Source organism: Lytechinus variegatus, chromosome 17 (assembly GCF_018143015.1).
Source record: "Lytechinus variegatus isolate NC3 chromosome 17, Lvar_3.0, whole genome shotgun sequence".
Taxonomy (NCBI): domain Eukaryota; kingdom Metazoa; phylum Echinodermata; class Echinoidea; order Temnopleuroida; family Toxopneustidae; genus Lytechinus; species Lytechinus variegatus.
Window position 1 is genome coordinate 4329128 of NC_054756.1, and position 15954 is coordinate 4345081.

At 37.8% G+C, this 15954-nt stretch overlaps 1 protein-coding gene across 2 annotated transcripts; it reads left to right on the forward strand.

Moving 5' to 3' along the window:
• Positions 1-405: 405 nt before the first annotated feature.
• Positions 406-11488, forward strand: LOC121431226. 2 transcript variants are annotated; one of them, XM_041628737.1, is made up of 3 exons: positions 406-644; positions 8114-8303; positions 10309-11488. In XM_041628737.1, exons 2-3 carry the CDS (start codon positions 8195-8197, stop codon positions 10902-10904), a joined length of 705 nt encoding a protein of 234 aa, XP_041484671.1. In that variant the 5' UTR covers positions 406-644; positions 8114-8194; the 3' UTR covers positions 10905-11488. The 2 variants fall into 2 exon arrangements, with proteins under 2 accessions (XP_041484671.1, XP_041484672.1); XM_041628738.1 differs by having other exon boundaries at positions 8117-8303.
• The last annotated feature ends 4466 nt before the right edge of the window (positions 11489-15954 follow it).

A 15954-nucleotide genomic window follows, 5' to 3' on the forward strand; every position in this document is an offset into this window, starting at 1 on the left:
CCCCCCCCCCCCTCTTTCCCCCATCATGGCGCTGCCCTAGTACACCCCACCCATTCCATCTGGCTGTAAGCCACTCCTAGGGATCTGAACACACCCCTGCCCTGAGCATGAGCTGCAGCTAATCAATGTTTATGCTACCTAAAGCCATAGATCCATAAACCCTTCACGTCGAAAATTGCCCCCTTCCCGTGTAACGTCTGACTGAGTCACCGGGCAAACTCCCCGTACGATCAGGGGAGTCTTTCATGAAAATATTTGTCACTGATTTTCATCGACGGACGTCATAAGCTACTGAATTCCTTCCCACTGATTGGCTCACAGCATGTTAGTCAGTGAAAATCGATGACGGATTGCTTCCATGAAACGCTCCCTGAACCATATCGCTCCCGTTTTGTGACATATTCTAGGACAACTTACAAGGGGTGCCCCCTATTCGCTCATTGCCGTTTCGACTACATTAGGGGTAATACGCGAGCTCGTAACTCGATATAGTCTGCGTGAGTTTGCGATATCGTTTTTGGAGTTGAACTTTCGGCATGTTTTGATTAAAATGACGTCAGAAAGTGGGAGCAGTTCTTTTTGTTTCTGGCTCACATTGTTGTCCAAGTGAGCTGGGCTTATACAGGATTTATACATCAATTTGGGTGAGTAGAAATTTCTATTCTTTTAATTTTCTAAACATTTTTACTATAAAAATGTATTCATTTATAATTAATCAAATCTAATTGATGATTAAATGATACCATATCGGGGATGTAGATCAGTGCAAAGTCCACTGTCGACATGGGGTTACCTTCCCAGTTCTTGTAAATACACCCTAACTAGACGTTTCTAAATAACATCTTGCTTTTGCTTCATAGACGGCGTTGCTCGCAGTTTGCTTTGAAATTCTCCGAGACACAATTAAAGACGACACTGAACTTGTTATGAATGGATTAACAAAAAGATGGAGATACACTGCCGCAGAATATAACTTCAATTCTTAGGATTCTTCACGAGGAATAGACAATACAAGAAATCGATAACATCTTCATGGGGCTCGCAATGTCACTTTGCAGACTTCTTAACAGGACGAGACACATCAAATCACATTGAATTATAGTCTGATAAGCGATATATGATATCCTAAAGCATCCTTACAACAGCTTATCAATAATGATGATCTCTATATAATCAGAGTATTATCATACCCTCAGACACGACTTGCTTCAAACTAGGCCGGGTGCATTTTTTTTCAGTGCTTTAACTTTAAAACTTTTTGTATTGATGAAAAAGAAAAAAAAATAATAATCTAAAACCATTTAGCAACGTATCGCAAATAAGGGGGGGGGTCGCCAAACGATTAGTAATAGTGCACATGTAACCATGGTAACGATTTATTTAATAAAATATCTCCTGCAGATCATTCCTTGCATTTATGAATTTGCCATATTTCCGGTTATTAAAAAGATCCGTCTTAACAACACATGCCGTACCCATAGAACACATGTGAATACCTGTAATGTTTCAGGTTATTGCAGTTATACTCAATAAAAGAAATGGATACAATATTCATACATCAGTACAAAGCTACAGGGCGGGCTCTGTCTCTTGCAATATATCATAATTAAGCGTTATATTTCTATGGCACTATAGATATATTATAGCCTTCAACATTGCACCTGTTTAGATGAGTTATAAGCCCATCATGTCTGGTCGTATTAAATACTATTATTGAGATTAATTTAAATACATAAAAATCCCCTCTAGAAGTTGAGTTGAATCTGAAGTGATCTCCGTTTTCCTTGTATCAGTCTTCTCGAAATGACCTTCTCCTGATGAAATAGGCCTAAATCATGAGAATGTTTTACATATGAACGGAGCATCATATTGGCATGTTACAACCATGTATTATATTATAGGTCTATGAGAGAACTGAACTGAATGTAATGTTGGGCTTTGAAGGAAGTAGCTTCCCTCTCACAAGGGGCTAAACTGGACTCACTGGGATTCAAAGAGGATCATCCGATTTTGGCCTGAGATTTCCAGTTTCCTATACGGTTTGCGGATATCATCACAGTTTAAATTTATTTATGTCACTGGCGTACAGATGATGGGCTTAGGGCCATGCCCCCACCCCCAAAAAAAACTAATAGTAATAATTAATCAGATGAATAAATACATGAATGAATGAATAAATGAATATATAAATAAATAGATGAATAAATAAATACATGAATGAAAAAAGATGAATAAACAAATAAATTTGAATAAATAAAGAAATAATGAAATAAAATTCAAGACCTAGAAAAAAAGAGAAAACGAAGAAAAAAATGAAAAAGGAATACGGTATAATTGTTTTTAAAAATGTCAAATTCTATCACAAAATTCGATTTTTATATAAGAATTATCAATTTCTTTGGTTTTCATATTTTTTTGCCCAAAGCGCCATGTCTAGTCTCCTAAAAGAAATGTTAGCTTATTACCCAGCTGATATACGTAATCGGATGCTGATAGATGGCTGATACTGACAAGAAATATCGTTACTAAGAATTGACATTCTCATCTAGACACTCTTAAATAGCACATTCAAATTTAAATGCATGAATTATTTAGGGGCATTTAATAATAAATAAAAATCTGTAGCATATTTCAGTCTTTGGAAGATGTTTCTACGCTCTATAATACTTCATCAGGACGATAGAAGATGATAAAGATTATAGATTACATCATTTTATTGAATTACAAGATACGAGTCTTTTTGTCAAGAAACTTTTTCGACGGGAAACTTAATCAAGTTCTATTAAAGGACAAGTCCACCCCAACAAAAACTTGATTTGAATAAAAGGAGAAAAATTCAACAAGCATAACACTGAAAATTTCATCAAAATCGATGTAAAATAAGAAAGTTATGGCATTTTAAAATTTCGCTTATTTTCAACAAAATAATTATATGAACGAGCCAGTTACATCCAAATGAGAGAGTTGATGACATCACTCACTCACTATTATTTTGTATTTTATTATATGAAATATTTCATTTTCTCGTCATTGTCATGTGAAATGAAGTTTCATTCCTCCCTGAACACGTGGAATTCCATTATTTTAACATTTTGTGCTTCAGGCAAGGACGTCCTAATCGCCAAATTGGTAAAAATTGACATATTGTATAATTCAAACAATAAAAAACAAAAGAAATAGTGAGTGAGTGACATCATCGACTCTCTCATTTGGATTTAACTGGCTCGTTCATATAACTATTTTGTTGAAAATAAGCGAAACTTTGAAGTGTAATAACTTTCCTATTTTACATCCGATTTTGATGAAATTTTCAGCATTGTGCTTGTCTGATTTTTCTCTATTGATTCAAATCAACATTTTTCTGAGGTGGACTTGACCTTTAAGTGTCTTTGTTGCATGGCAGGCCTTTATATTTACACTGATTTCAATATACATTGTTTCAAAGATTTGATGGGGTCCAACTTTTGAAATGAAATGATTTTTGTGTAATCAAACGAGTAAAAATAGATAAGTAGTTTTTTATAAAGAAATAAGGAGAGATAACAAGAGGGATTGACAACTTTCCTATTCATACATTGTACATTACTTATTGATTAGCATGTGGGCCAGACAGGGGTGGGGTTGCTATGGCAGTGTTACCTTGTCAAAGGTATCATATACTACTCAGCATGCTCACATGACAGCTAAGAAATGACTTTAGTTAACTGTAAATTACCAAGTAATAACCGCTAATACCGTTTTCCTGTATACAAACCGCTGTAGCCTCCGCTATACTTAGGTGCAATGATTTGTTTGTTCAAAATTTTGGTCATGTATGATTTTCTTAATAAGTTTGACTGGCAGAGGTGCAATTGACTTTGTTTATGTTACTATTACTATCTTTTGTTTATTTTGTATATATAAATGTTTGTAATGCTATGTTATGCAAGGCCGTATTCTAATTACTGATGGGGCTACCCTGCCAAAATAAAACTAAATGAATGAATGAATGAATGAATGAATGAATGAATAAATAAATGAATGAATAAATAAATAAATGAATAGATAAATAAATAAATGAATAAATAAATAAATTAATTAATAACTAAATCAATCAATCAATAGGTCCCAGTTTGGTTCAATGTCTCCTATGGGAATGCATTCTAAAAAAAAAGTTTGGCAAAATTTTAACCAATATTTGTTTAAATCTAACCTTTACCTTTGTTGGGTAAACTGCTGAGTAAAAATCACATTATCATTCATAACTTTGCGCACAAAAGTTAAATTTACACAATATAATGATGTTCAGTCTTAACCAAATATTGTGTAAAAAATCAGTGTAGAAAATTGGTGTTGACTAGATTTTTGTCCAGAAAAGGATATATAAGAGAATTATGTACAATGATATTCTGATTTGTGTTATGATTTCTTTAAGTTGGTCCATGCATACATCAAAGAGACAGAGTGGGTCTCTCTAAAGGTCAAGTCAACCTACCCCAGAAAAATTATTTTAAAAATAGATTTAGTCTTAGATATAATTTTTGTTAAATTGGACGAAGTCTGCAGCTCTATATTTCTACGATTTAATTCAATGCCTCTTATTTGGACATGTATATATGGCTGCTATGTTCGGCAAATGACTTAAGATATAAATGGAAATAAAGGGCGAAAAGCAGCACCGAAAAAAGCAAAATAATTTTCACAAAAAAATAAGTTCTGGGGTTGAATGCCAGAATACCCCGTAATATACATAAATTTAAGGTATGCTATTAATAAAATTGAAGGCGACATCATAATATGACGGCGATTTTCTCCTTCAAAGTAAGATGCAAACATAGTTATGCGATAAGATCGATGACTTACTTCCTCTTAGCTTCTTGATTGATTATAACTTACCTAGACTTGTAAATTAAAATGTCATTTTTGGATACGGCAAATAAAATGCTTGCCATGTAAAAAGATATCGTATATTTTCTTCATCTTCTGTTGGCATGTATGTACTTACACACTTCTGTTTTTGACCAACTGCTAGAGGCTTACCAGGGGCGGATCCAGGATTTTGAAATAGGGGGGCGCCAGCGGCGAGGGAGCGAAGCGACCGAGCGGGGGAGGGTGTGGGAGGGGGGATACCCCCCTCCCACGGCAAGGACTTTTTCAAAAAATCATGTCCAAAAGTCGTATTTTGAGAGCACCTTTAGAAGAAAAATGCACACTTAAATCACTGTAACTTTAAAAGACACATACTGACTCATTTAGGAGCTGGTTTCCAGTCACACACCGTATAAGCGGTCATTCAAAACATACATTTGGCAAAGGCTCTTCACTTGCTTGCATCGTGTGATTGAAACGTCAAATTTAAATGATACGAAACTGAGACTTGTAATCGATAAGTTCCGAATAATCCATTCTGTTTATTGTCATTTGTGTATTTACATTGTGTGTTTCAAACGAGAATTGTTTAGTCGTATGGCAACATGCATAAAATTTGGTTCTTTTTTCCCCAAAATGCGCAGTAAATTGTTACAAACTACAAAAAAACGACATCATCTTCTGGTAATCAACCTTTTTAAAACTATTTTTTTTTTCGATTTTGCTGGCAATTTTTTTTAAAGATATATTGTAATCAGCAAACCTATAGATTATCAAACATTAAAAATGGGGTAAGGGGGGGGGGGTTAATGTCACAATTTCTACTTTTTAACAATACACAATGTGTCCTCGGGACGTTTTTCCCCAGCACGAAAGTATTTTTATTCTCCCCCCCCCCCCCCCCCGTCACATAAAATCTTCGCCCCTTACGCTGACATATAGCTGCCTATACACAGCAAACGCGGAGTGGGGTCGACTGGTGATTGAGAATATACAATTTTGCTCCTTGATAATTCGTTGGAATGATTGCTTCGGCGAAACTTAGTTGGGGCGCCCTGGATAATATGCCTCTGAATCTACCAGAAAGTGTAAAAGTTAGTTTACATTAAATACAAATATGTCTGACCTATACATTTCAGTGAAAACGTACATGACCAAGGCAGAATGATAATGCTGCGCACGTGGCGCCCGATATAGGGCTTCATCTTTGAGTGAAGAATAATCTCGGGGATAGACATTATCATTCGCATCGTTGACACTTTCTCTCGCGATCTGTTACTTACAATTTACATGTATTTGCCATAAAGACGGACAAACGCATGTTACAAAAAAACACAAAATTTCGGGAAAAAATGATATCCAATCCAACATCTTCACACTGGTCACTGCACTGCAACTCCCGATTACAAGTGGTGCAACTTTCCAACCAATCGACTTGCGCGCCCTGGAATTCCGGAATTTACATATTGCAATACAGTATGACAGAGGTGCATTTGCGCCCGGGGCGCCCCCCTCTGGATCCGCCACTGCAGTTACTTTCAAGAGGAAGACATGTGATCGTTTCATCCTACCCCCTCCCATTCTCTTTGCAACCATCATCACAGTCATCGGTCAAACATTTTGTTTAAAAAGATAAATGACCAAGGAGTTTAGTAACACGACATGCTCTGACCATGCTGACGTAGGCAGATGTACTTGATTGCTAGTCTTACCTTTTCATAAAACACTTGAAAATTATGTTGCGGCTTCAGCTAAAACCTACAAGTCGCCTACCTTTCTCCTGACTTGTTTATTACAAACATGACAAAGGTGGAAAGTGAGTTATTTCCCTTTTTCCCTTGGTAACACTAGCGTACCTACGGGGGCAGGGGGCAGTCTGCCCCCCCCCCCCGACGAGCTTGAAGACCTTTTTTTTTTGCTTGTCAATTTTTTTCCCTGGTACGAAATCCTTCATTTGTGATCCTAGGTACGCCACTGCTTGGTAATATGCTGTAGTTGCCACTTGCCCAAAAAGATTTGTCAGTGCATAAAAACGAAAGATGATCAAAATGTTACGTTCTTTGCAAGGAAGCAGGGACTAAAAATAGAAAAGTCAATGTTTGAAAGGAGATGATGTCATTCAAAGTAGACTTGAGTTTTTAGATACAGCTATATGAATTAGTGCTTTATAAGAGACTTGGGGAACTAGTCCGTAATATATGTTAAATTAAATTAGGAACAACATTTTGGTCTACCTAGACAGTGTTTTGCGAGGATTGTGTGTATGAATGCGTATATTGGAGGGGGTGTTGGCATGGTTGGAGGATGATGTTAGATGGATTCGGTGAGCCTTTAAGGAGCTATCTATGCCGGTCATGACGACCATAATGCTTAAAAAACAAGTATTTGAATAATCCATCAAGACTTCAGCTCCGCGGGACACAATATCCTCTCTGAATAGGATACCTTCAAGGCCCTTCCGTTTGTCGAAAGGTCAGGCAATCATGAAAATAATTTCATAAACGGAAACTGGACATGAATAGACGGGTGAGACTGATGAATGACCCTTCCATTATCGGAATGGGGTGGGCATGGGAAATGCTCTCCCGATAGTTGTACAAGAAGATGAAAGGGGGGAGGGCGGACGAAAAGATGAAAAAGAAGACAGATTATCTGCAGGTCGTGTAGGTCTACATTACCACTAACCATTGTTATTATATAAGAAAAGAATCCCGCAATAGTTAGCGCAGATTCTACATACTAGTCCTGCTAGTATATAAACGAACATGCTTGCATCTAACACCTCCAACACTAGGGGGAAATGTAGTCTGCTGTGCAAACACTTCACTCGAGTTAAGGGTCTCAATGTGCAGCCTACAATGCCATGTGTGCTGAAGGCCCTCTGAAACAGCAAGTTATATATGTGCTAGTCTTTTCGTAGAGACTCACTTGTTGATCAAAGTTCCAATGAGGGACTGTGCATGTAGACTATAGGGGAAGTGAACTTCATGCAGAACACGAATATTCGTTAGGAAAAAAACAGAGTATCTCCAAGCAACGACAGGAAATGGTTCATGATATTTTACATGTAAGATCATAATTATATTGTATACTTTAAAGATAGCTATGACTGTTAATTTCTTTGGCTGAACTGGAAAAAAAAACGTCATCAAGCCAACTTCCTACGCAAGAAGTTAATGTGCTAAATTTAGATCATGATTTAGGAACAATCTATCATCATGATTCATTACGTACAACTTTACCCATTTATTCTTTTTCTCAACAGCAGCCAACAAAGGATGTACATGTATATCCATTCTAGACTAGAATGACGAAGCTGTCTTCTTAATTATGACGTCACCAAACTATGTCTCATCTCGACAGCATTAAAGGACGTTATAGAGAGTTTATCGAGAGAGGGCGTGTGTTTTCTCTCTTCGGACGAGTGAATTTTAAAGGCTCCGTCATGTTTCATGGTAGGTTTCAAATTTTTCGCTTTTCCTCCACATTTTGCCTTATTTTCCCCTTCATTGTATCTTTATTTTGCCCTTTCTTCTCTTATTTATTCATTTATGTAGTCATGTATATTCGTTCTTCCCATTTTCTTTCTCTCTTCTCGCTAGTTTGGTAAATTAGAGAGGGTTTTTTATTTTTAAAAAATCAGAATGTCCTATGTCGGTGATGGAGAACATATAATTAGTTAATAAAATTCTTTAACTCTAATCTTTGTAAAGTGAGAATGAGTCACGTGTCATCTTCACAATGTTTTCATCAGATTCTTTGTTGAATTCCATTTCCTATCAGTTACGTCCGGTGACTCAGTTAGGGAATTACAAGGTTGTAAATGCTGCTCACAATAAGCATGTTAAGTACAAGTTAAAGGGAAAAGATCTTCGGCATTTGCATTCTCTTTATAAGACAAGATATACCTCTCGCCGTAAACACCCGTAAACACTTCATCGACTTACAACACACAAGGAATTCCCTGCAATGCAGATATTTTCAGGAAATGCGTATTTTTACATAAATATTTTCATGATTAGATTGGGGTCATGTTCCTTATTCTGAATGTTCGTTATTTCAAGACACTCAGTCTGCATATGAAAATGAAAAACGGTTTTGTCAGTTCGAATATTTGCAGCATATTCTAAAAGTTCGTCAAACCAGCAATGAAATAAGATTCGCTTGGCTGAAAGTATAACTAAGGTTCCCTAGAAAGAAAAATAACCAAAGTGAAAAGTTAACCTCAGGGACCACGGAACAGTTTTGAGATAGGGAGAGGGGGCGGCTTGACCATGCAAAAAATCACAAGCAGACGGCCATTTTTTTTAACGTTTTTGTACACGGTTTGGAAAAAATAGGGGGACCCCCCCCCCCCACAATGCCCACAACCTTACTTAATCTTGCCTTACCTTATAATTCTTGCCTCTATTTTCAGACTATCGAACCTCTGTAATAACGAATCTTATTTCGTTTTGGGGGATTGAAGTGAAGTATAAGACCGACAAAAATGGGGGGCGGAATGGATCCAGAAAAAATGTTGACTATTTTAATGGAACTTACCCTCATACTAACTCAAGTAATGTTATTCTTGCACTCAATCAGTGTAGTGGATCGTTTAAAAGTTAGACCACAAATTCGATGACTTATATTGAGTCCCATGATGAATTAATGCCAATTATTTTTCACCTCTTGTCCTCTCAACTTAGGGTAACGCCTAAACCCCTTGTCCATATCCAGCCTTTCTTATTTTTTGTCATCATTTGTTGGCATGTGTCCATACCGCATTGCGTCCATACTACATCATACGTTCGTTTTCATCTTAGTTTATCCATGGATGTTCTACTAATAATTGACAAAAGACATTGACCTTTTATTCCATGGTTTAACGAGAGAAAAAGTAGCAAACTGGGTAATTTTTGTCGCTTAAGACGCGATACACGTACAAAAGATAGAAACAACAAAAGTAATAATAAGAAAAGAAAATTTGTCATCACTTATCAGACCCCTCGACTTAAGTTTGGTACTAAAGAAGCCCAACAAAGTTAAAAGCACAGCTTTCCTATGTGCTGCTCCATCATCTGGATCCATCACTGCCAACTTTAACATTGGACCTATGCCCAGTCAAACACAACTATTTACCAGAGAAAACTTAACTTATCTTTAGTTTAACTCATTATTTTCCTGTGTTAAATCAATGGCTTAGTAATTGTGCTAATTTGAGCTTGAATTCTTTCAGGGTATTTTATAGTAAAATAATTCATGCAGCATGCCCCTATCCGATTTCTCATTCGAAGCTTCAATGTCTATCATTATCGATCTTCTTCTGATCTCATCTTTCTTTCATCCAAACAAGACTTCTCCGCTGCCCCAGTGTCGGCACCCAACCGACGCGATTGTGTATGACTTCAAACTTCACTCATATTTCTCTCACTGCAAGACATATTGATAGATTGATCTCTTCTGTTTTTCATGTTTCAGCCGATCTTTCTCAGTTGTTCCCCTGGATGCTAGCCATCTTCACCGTGCTGGGACTAATCGCGTGCTGTGCATGGTTTTACAAATGCCTCAAGAAATGCAACGACCGTTGTTCACTCCTCCGTACACAGCACAGCATAAATCACGGGTCACAATCGTCAAGACCAGACCCTCACGACTTCTACCAAGTCGGAGCCTACAGAACACGACCAACAGGGAGCGTGCACGTCGCATCGACGTCGCTTTCGACGCCGCTGGTCAGTACGATGAGGGAAAGTTACGCGTACCGCGGACCGTTCGCTCTCAAAACGCACTATCCACCATACGCGCATCTCGCACCGCCGCCGTCGTACGACGAGGCGATGTCGTCGCCGAGTGCCGCATCGCCAACAGCATTCGTGGTCAACGTCGGACAGGCTTCGGCCCAGGAAACGACTGAAATGGAAGCGACGGAAGAGGCTGGCAATGAAGTTGAGCAGATTGTTGAAGAGGAAGAAGAAGAGGTATCTATAGATGAGATTAATGATGACGATTTAGCTCGTCTAACTGAGGCTTCGAGTGGCCAAAGCGAACACAGGCATCGAGAAAATAACTTATGATGATTGCCTTGATATCCAAACATGATAAGTATGAATGAGAACTGTATCGAACAATATATCCGCAGCCAATTGCAAGTACGCCACTAATTGAATTTCTTATTTACTTGCTGCTATATTAGGTAAACCTGACACATGACGAATATGCCTCGATATCCGTCACACGAAGGTCGGCGAACGATACTTCGATACGACTCTCAAGATAGCAATAATTCGAACGCGATAGCTTTTTTTCACCAATGGGCCAAGAATTTATTTGAGAGTCAAGAAAGAATCGGTTGCTGATGTGACAAGGAGGGATAACATATGCATCGACAACAAAAAAAACTTAATTCGATGTCGGCGTCGTTCTAGACAATGCACTGATGCATTTTGCGTGTCTATCGAAGGTTTATTCACGGTTGCAAATTAAAATGATTCTATTGACAGAAATGACGATCTGATCAGAATGATCAAAACCTTATTATTTTACAATAATATGGTATATAGGGCTATTGCGGGGCCTATTGGTCTTGTATGTTGGGATTGGGCTTAAACGCGCTGACATAGCCAAGGAAGAATGTACCCGTCTTAACTCACAAACTTGCCTTTATAAGTTATGCTATATGAAAATAATAATGCTGGATATTTGTACATGCACCATAGCCGCAGTAGTATCCCATTTTTATTAAAAAGGGGAAACGAGATGATTTATGACAAAAGATATCCTAAACAAGCATTATGTTGTCATTACTCTTTCCCAGATGGCAAATTAATAAACTGTGTTTATGAGGATCACAATTGCCCGTTTGGCAAAGTACCAAAACCAGTCATGTTTGTAGATGTTTTGTGAAGCGCTTTGAGCAGTCGAAGATTGATATCGCGCTATATAAAAGCCAATTGTTATTATTATTTTTAATCATTATAATTCCACTTTCCCTTGTTAAAGGGAAGGCACGTGAAAGTGATGATAATTAATTTAATCATGAAAGTCGGTTAAGCCGTAAGAGGTGCTTCCACGCACAGGGGTGGATCCAAGATTTAACGAACAGCGGAGAGGCACCGAAAATGATTTCATGATTTAAAGCAGAATCACATGCACTGTTTAAAATAAAACAAACAAAAATCATATCATTAGGATTAATCAGTTGCATTGATACATGAATACTAAAATAATGATTTATCGAGTTACAAACAAGTTGTATAAAATTGTGGCATTATCATCTTATTTGATGTTACGTGATGTCCGTGTAAGAATAAAGCAAGTCTAGAATCTAGACTCTTGCTTTATTCTAACACGGACATCACGTCTCTAGATATACCATGGGTACGATAACCTCTGAACTATGATCTTGATCTTATCTTTTGATGCTACAATTTGTACCAACTGTCTGAATAAAATTAAAACATAGTAAATATTTTTTGTTAAAGATTCACAATGTACCCCCACCATTTTCATTGGGTATCCATTATCAAACCAGCACATACATTCTAAAAAAAAGGTTTACCCACGGTTAGGTAAAATGGGAACATGCATGTCTGTTGAGTAAAAAGATATCAAATATTTTCTAAATTTTGCGTTGAAATTTACCCTTCAAACATGCATTTTGCCCAATATTGTGGGGAAAAAAATACCCAGCCAAAATGCACGTTCCCTTTCTACCAAATATGGGGTAAATTTTTACTCTGTCTTTAGAGTGTAAGAAATATAGTAATGATTTACTATGTGTATGTATTCGAAAGATCTATATAGTTATATTTCAATAAATTATGCAAAATTATGTGAAAATTATGAACGAAAGACCAAATCAATTGTTTTGTTTCGAGATCACACTGCCTCCTTGAACATCTGTTATGTAAATAGATATTAAATTGTACTATAAGTCATAACTAGGTGAGTCCGAAGGTTTTGTTTTTTTTGTTAAAAGTATGGGCAACAAAAGAGGTGGGCGAGATGAGAAATGAGAATGAATGAATGAAAGAGCAAGGGCGATAGAGAGAGGGGGAATCGGAATGAAGTAGATCGAAGGAGAGTGAGAAATAGAGAGAAGGGGGGAGTAGAGTGGTCAACGAAGGAATCTAGGAAAAGATGTGAGGTGGAAGGAAGAGACTGAATGCCGGGATAGGGGGTGCATGGAGTCAGGGGTGGATCCAGGATTTGACAAAGGGGGGGGGGGATTTTTTTATTAAAAATTGACAAGCCCCCATCCCCCCTCAAAAAAAGTTTCGTACCCCCAAAAAAAAATTACAAGCAATTACACGCAAAAAAGGGTCTTCATTTTCAAAAGAGGGGACACACCTCTGTTTTAAGGGCATTTTTACATTACAATTTTTAATTTTGCTTCTCAAAAGGGAGAGCATGTGCCCCCTGATCCGCGCCTGCATGGAGTGATTTAAATTATAACTTGATAGACAACCCCTTACGGGTCTGATTTATGGGCACTTTTATCATACCACTATTATTGCATATTTGCGAGTCAAGCTAAAATTTGATATCAGAGAAAAATATCCCCGTCATTTGATTAGTGTGTCAAAATATTAACTTCGGATTAATATCGGAGGAAATTATCCTATCATAGTTGTAACTTTAAAAGGTGTTACAAAATTACGATTCCTTAAAAAAAATTGAAGGTGCTCTCGCCCCTCGCCCAATCCCACCCAGGTATATGCAAACAGACAAATAAGACTCCTTATGAGAGAGAGGGGGAGAGAGAGAGAGAAAGATATGGGGGCGAGAGAGATATGAGCCCGGAGGAGAGGGGGGGGGGGGGAGATGAAGAGAGTTCTCGAGACACTCGTCCAATTATTGACACTTTCCTCAAAGCCCCACAAAGAAAGAGACTCGTATACCCTCCCCAACCCCAGTGTTGGCTGCTACTGAAGTGAACTAGAAGGGGGGGGGGGGCTAATGTGACTTTTGTGAGTCTTGGGGCTCAACGAAAAATAGCTTCATCCTCCATGTTCTCATAAGGGGACGAATCGGACTATTGAGACACATGCAAGGGTGCAGTAGACCTCTCTGGGGGGGGGGGCAAAATGAAATTGGGAAAAGGGGTGTCAGGGAGTCAACCCCCCTCCCCCACACCTATAGTCTCCCATACGGCTGAAGGTTAGAATCCTTGATACGCAGATCAACCGTCATTCTTATGTATCATAATATGAGAAAGCTTTGCTTTAATTCGTCTAATTACAACTAATTTCCTAACGCTTCAGTCCCACTGGCGAAACCGCGTCCAGACCCATCAAAGCTATTACGTTATTTCCAATGGCACACAACGGTCGGTTTGGACGCAATATCGCCGGGTGTGACTAGAGCATTACCATACATGCAGAGTTAGATGATAAAGCATAATTCTCACTGCATGCATGCAACCGGCCGGGCTCTGTAATTAAAATAATCCTAAAAATAATGAATCATGTGATTGTATTTTGCGGTCTGAAATAAACGGTATCGATAGCGTTCGTATACGGAGTATGTATATTTTCCTACTACCCATAATAATTTGTTTTACATTCATAGATTTCCGGGAGATTTCCACAGCACACGGATTCGCAAAACATATAATGCTCATAAAGCAAACGTTCATTTGGCAACAGATCAAACTTATTACCAACACATAAAAATAACTTATGTATGTTTACCACATCCACATACAGGATGTCTTAAAATCACATCAATAATTAAATATATAATTTCAAACAAGCATGGCAAGTCTAGAGGCCAGCGTCTCCCTGGATTTTTTTATTTAAATTGCAATCATTAATAAGCTGTTCTGCAAAGGTATGTTGTGTACTTTTCCTGAAGACATGGAAAAGGCTTGTAGCGCCTGGCAGGCAGCTGATTATTACTCCCAATATTTGTGATTTTTTTTAATACTTCAAATACTACTCATCCTCTGGAGTGAATCAACCTATTGGATACTTAGATCGAGGAATAAAGCTTCTTTTTGATATATCTGTGGATTTAAACAAAGTTTTACTTTATCTTAAATTGCAATAGCCTTTAAAATGTATAGCCCCTTTTAAATGCATTTTACTGTGTTTTTACTAATACATTTTATGGTGCCAAAGCCCAAAACCAACTTGTAAACGTGAATTTTCCAGCTCTGACTGTTTTTTTCATGTTCGATCTGTTATCAACATGTTTGATTATCAATAAAGACCATTTGGGAATTAAATCAAATTGAATTGGATATGGACATGCAACTCGTGTATGTACAGCATTTCAAGAAACATGTCTAAATATCTGACTATGCATTCAAGAATACATAATAAAGTGATACGTTGACTCAATGGCGGTACCAAGGGGGGGGGGGGGGGCATGGGGGCATCCCCCAGGAATTTAAAAAAAATAAAAAACTAAAGTATAGTATAGTACTTTGAAAATAGTTAATGATATCATCAGATTGACAGTTAAGGTGCATAGTATTATTATAAGCAAAATGTATCACTTTTCAAAATATGACAAAAAGTTCTTATTCGATCACCATTCGTTCCCCCGCTCGATTTTGCGATACATACGATATTTTCCTTTTCTGTGGCACCTGCCCCATAAAGTATTCCACTCCATCCCCCCTTCCACATTTCTGTCGAGCGATAAGAAGAATGATATTACTCAACCCCTAGACTGGAATTAAGTCAGCCCCCCCCCCTTATCTGTTTATGCAGATCAGTGCCTCCCCTCCCTTTCCATGTTTGCTTGTCACGTTTGAAAATTGTATCGTTTTTGTCGTTCATTCTCCTGGTGGCGCTCTTCACCACTGCTGGCTTTGGCACACCTGAAGTAGAAATATGCATATCAATTTCCAGTCACAGTGCTCTACAACATCTCCCGACGTGTTTAATGGTATCAGGAGCGCACACAGGGAGCATGGCCCTGGGAAGCTGGGGTGCTGAAGCACCCCTAAAATTTTCGTTGGGGGTGCTGCGTGTGTTATTTTCCATAGGCTGCTGCATAATGCCCCTGGAAATCTGGTAGGTATGACAAATGATAGAAATGCGATGAATATGAACGAGGTTTTCATTATTATTATTATTTATTTTATCAAAACGTACTCAAATTATAAAGTTTGAG

What these genes read in the sequence shown, in the direction of transcription:
- LOC121431226 (XM_041628737.1), top strand. Translation starts at nt 8,195, where the DNA reads ATGTCTCATCTCGACAGCATTAAAGGACGTTATAGAGAGTTTATCGAG. An exon ending in AGGCTCCGTCATGTTTCATG is followed by an intron (nt 8,304 to 10,308) that starts GTAGGTTTCAAA and finishes TTCATGTTTCAG; the next exon opens with CCGATCTTTCTCAGTTGTTC.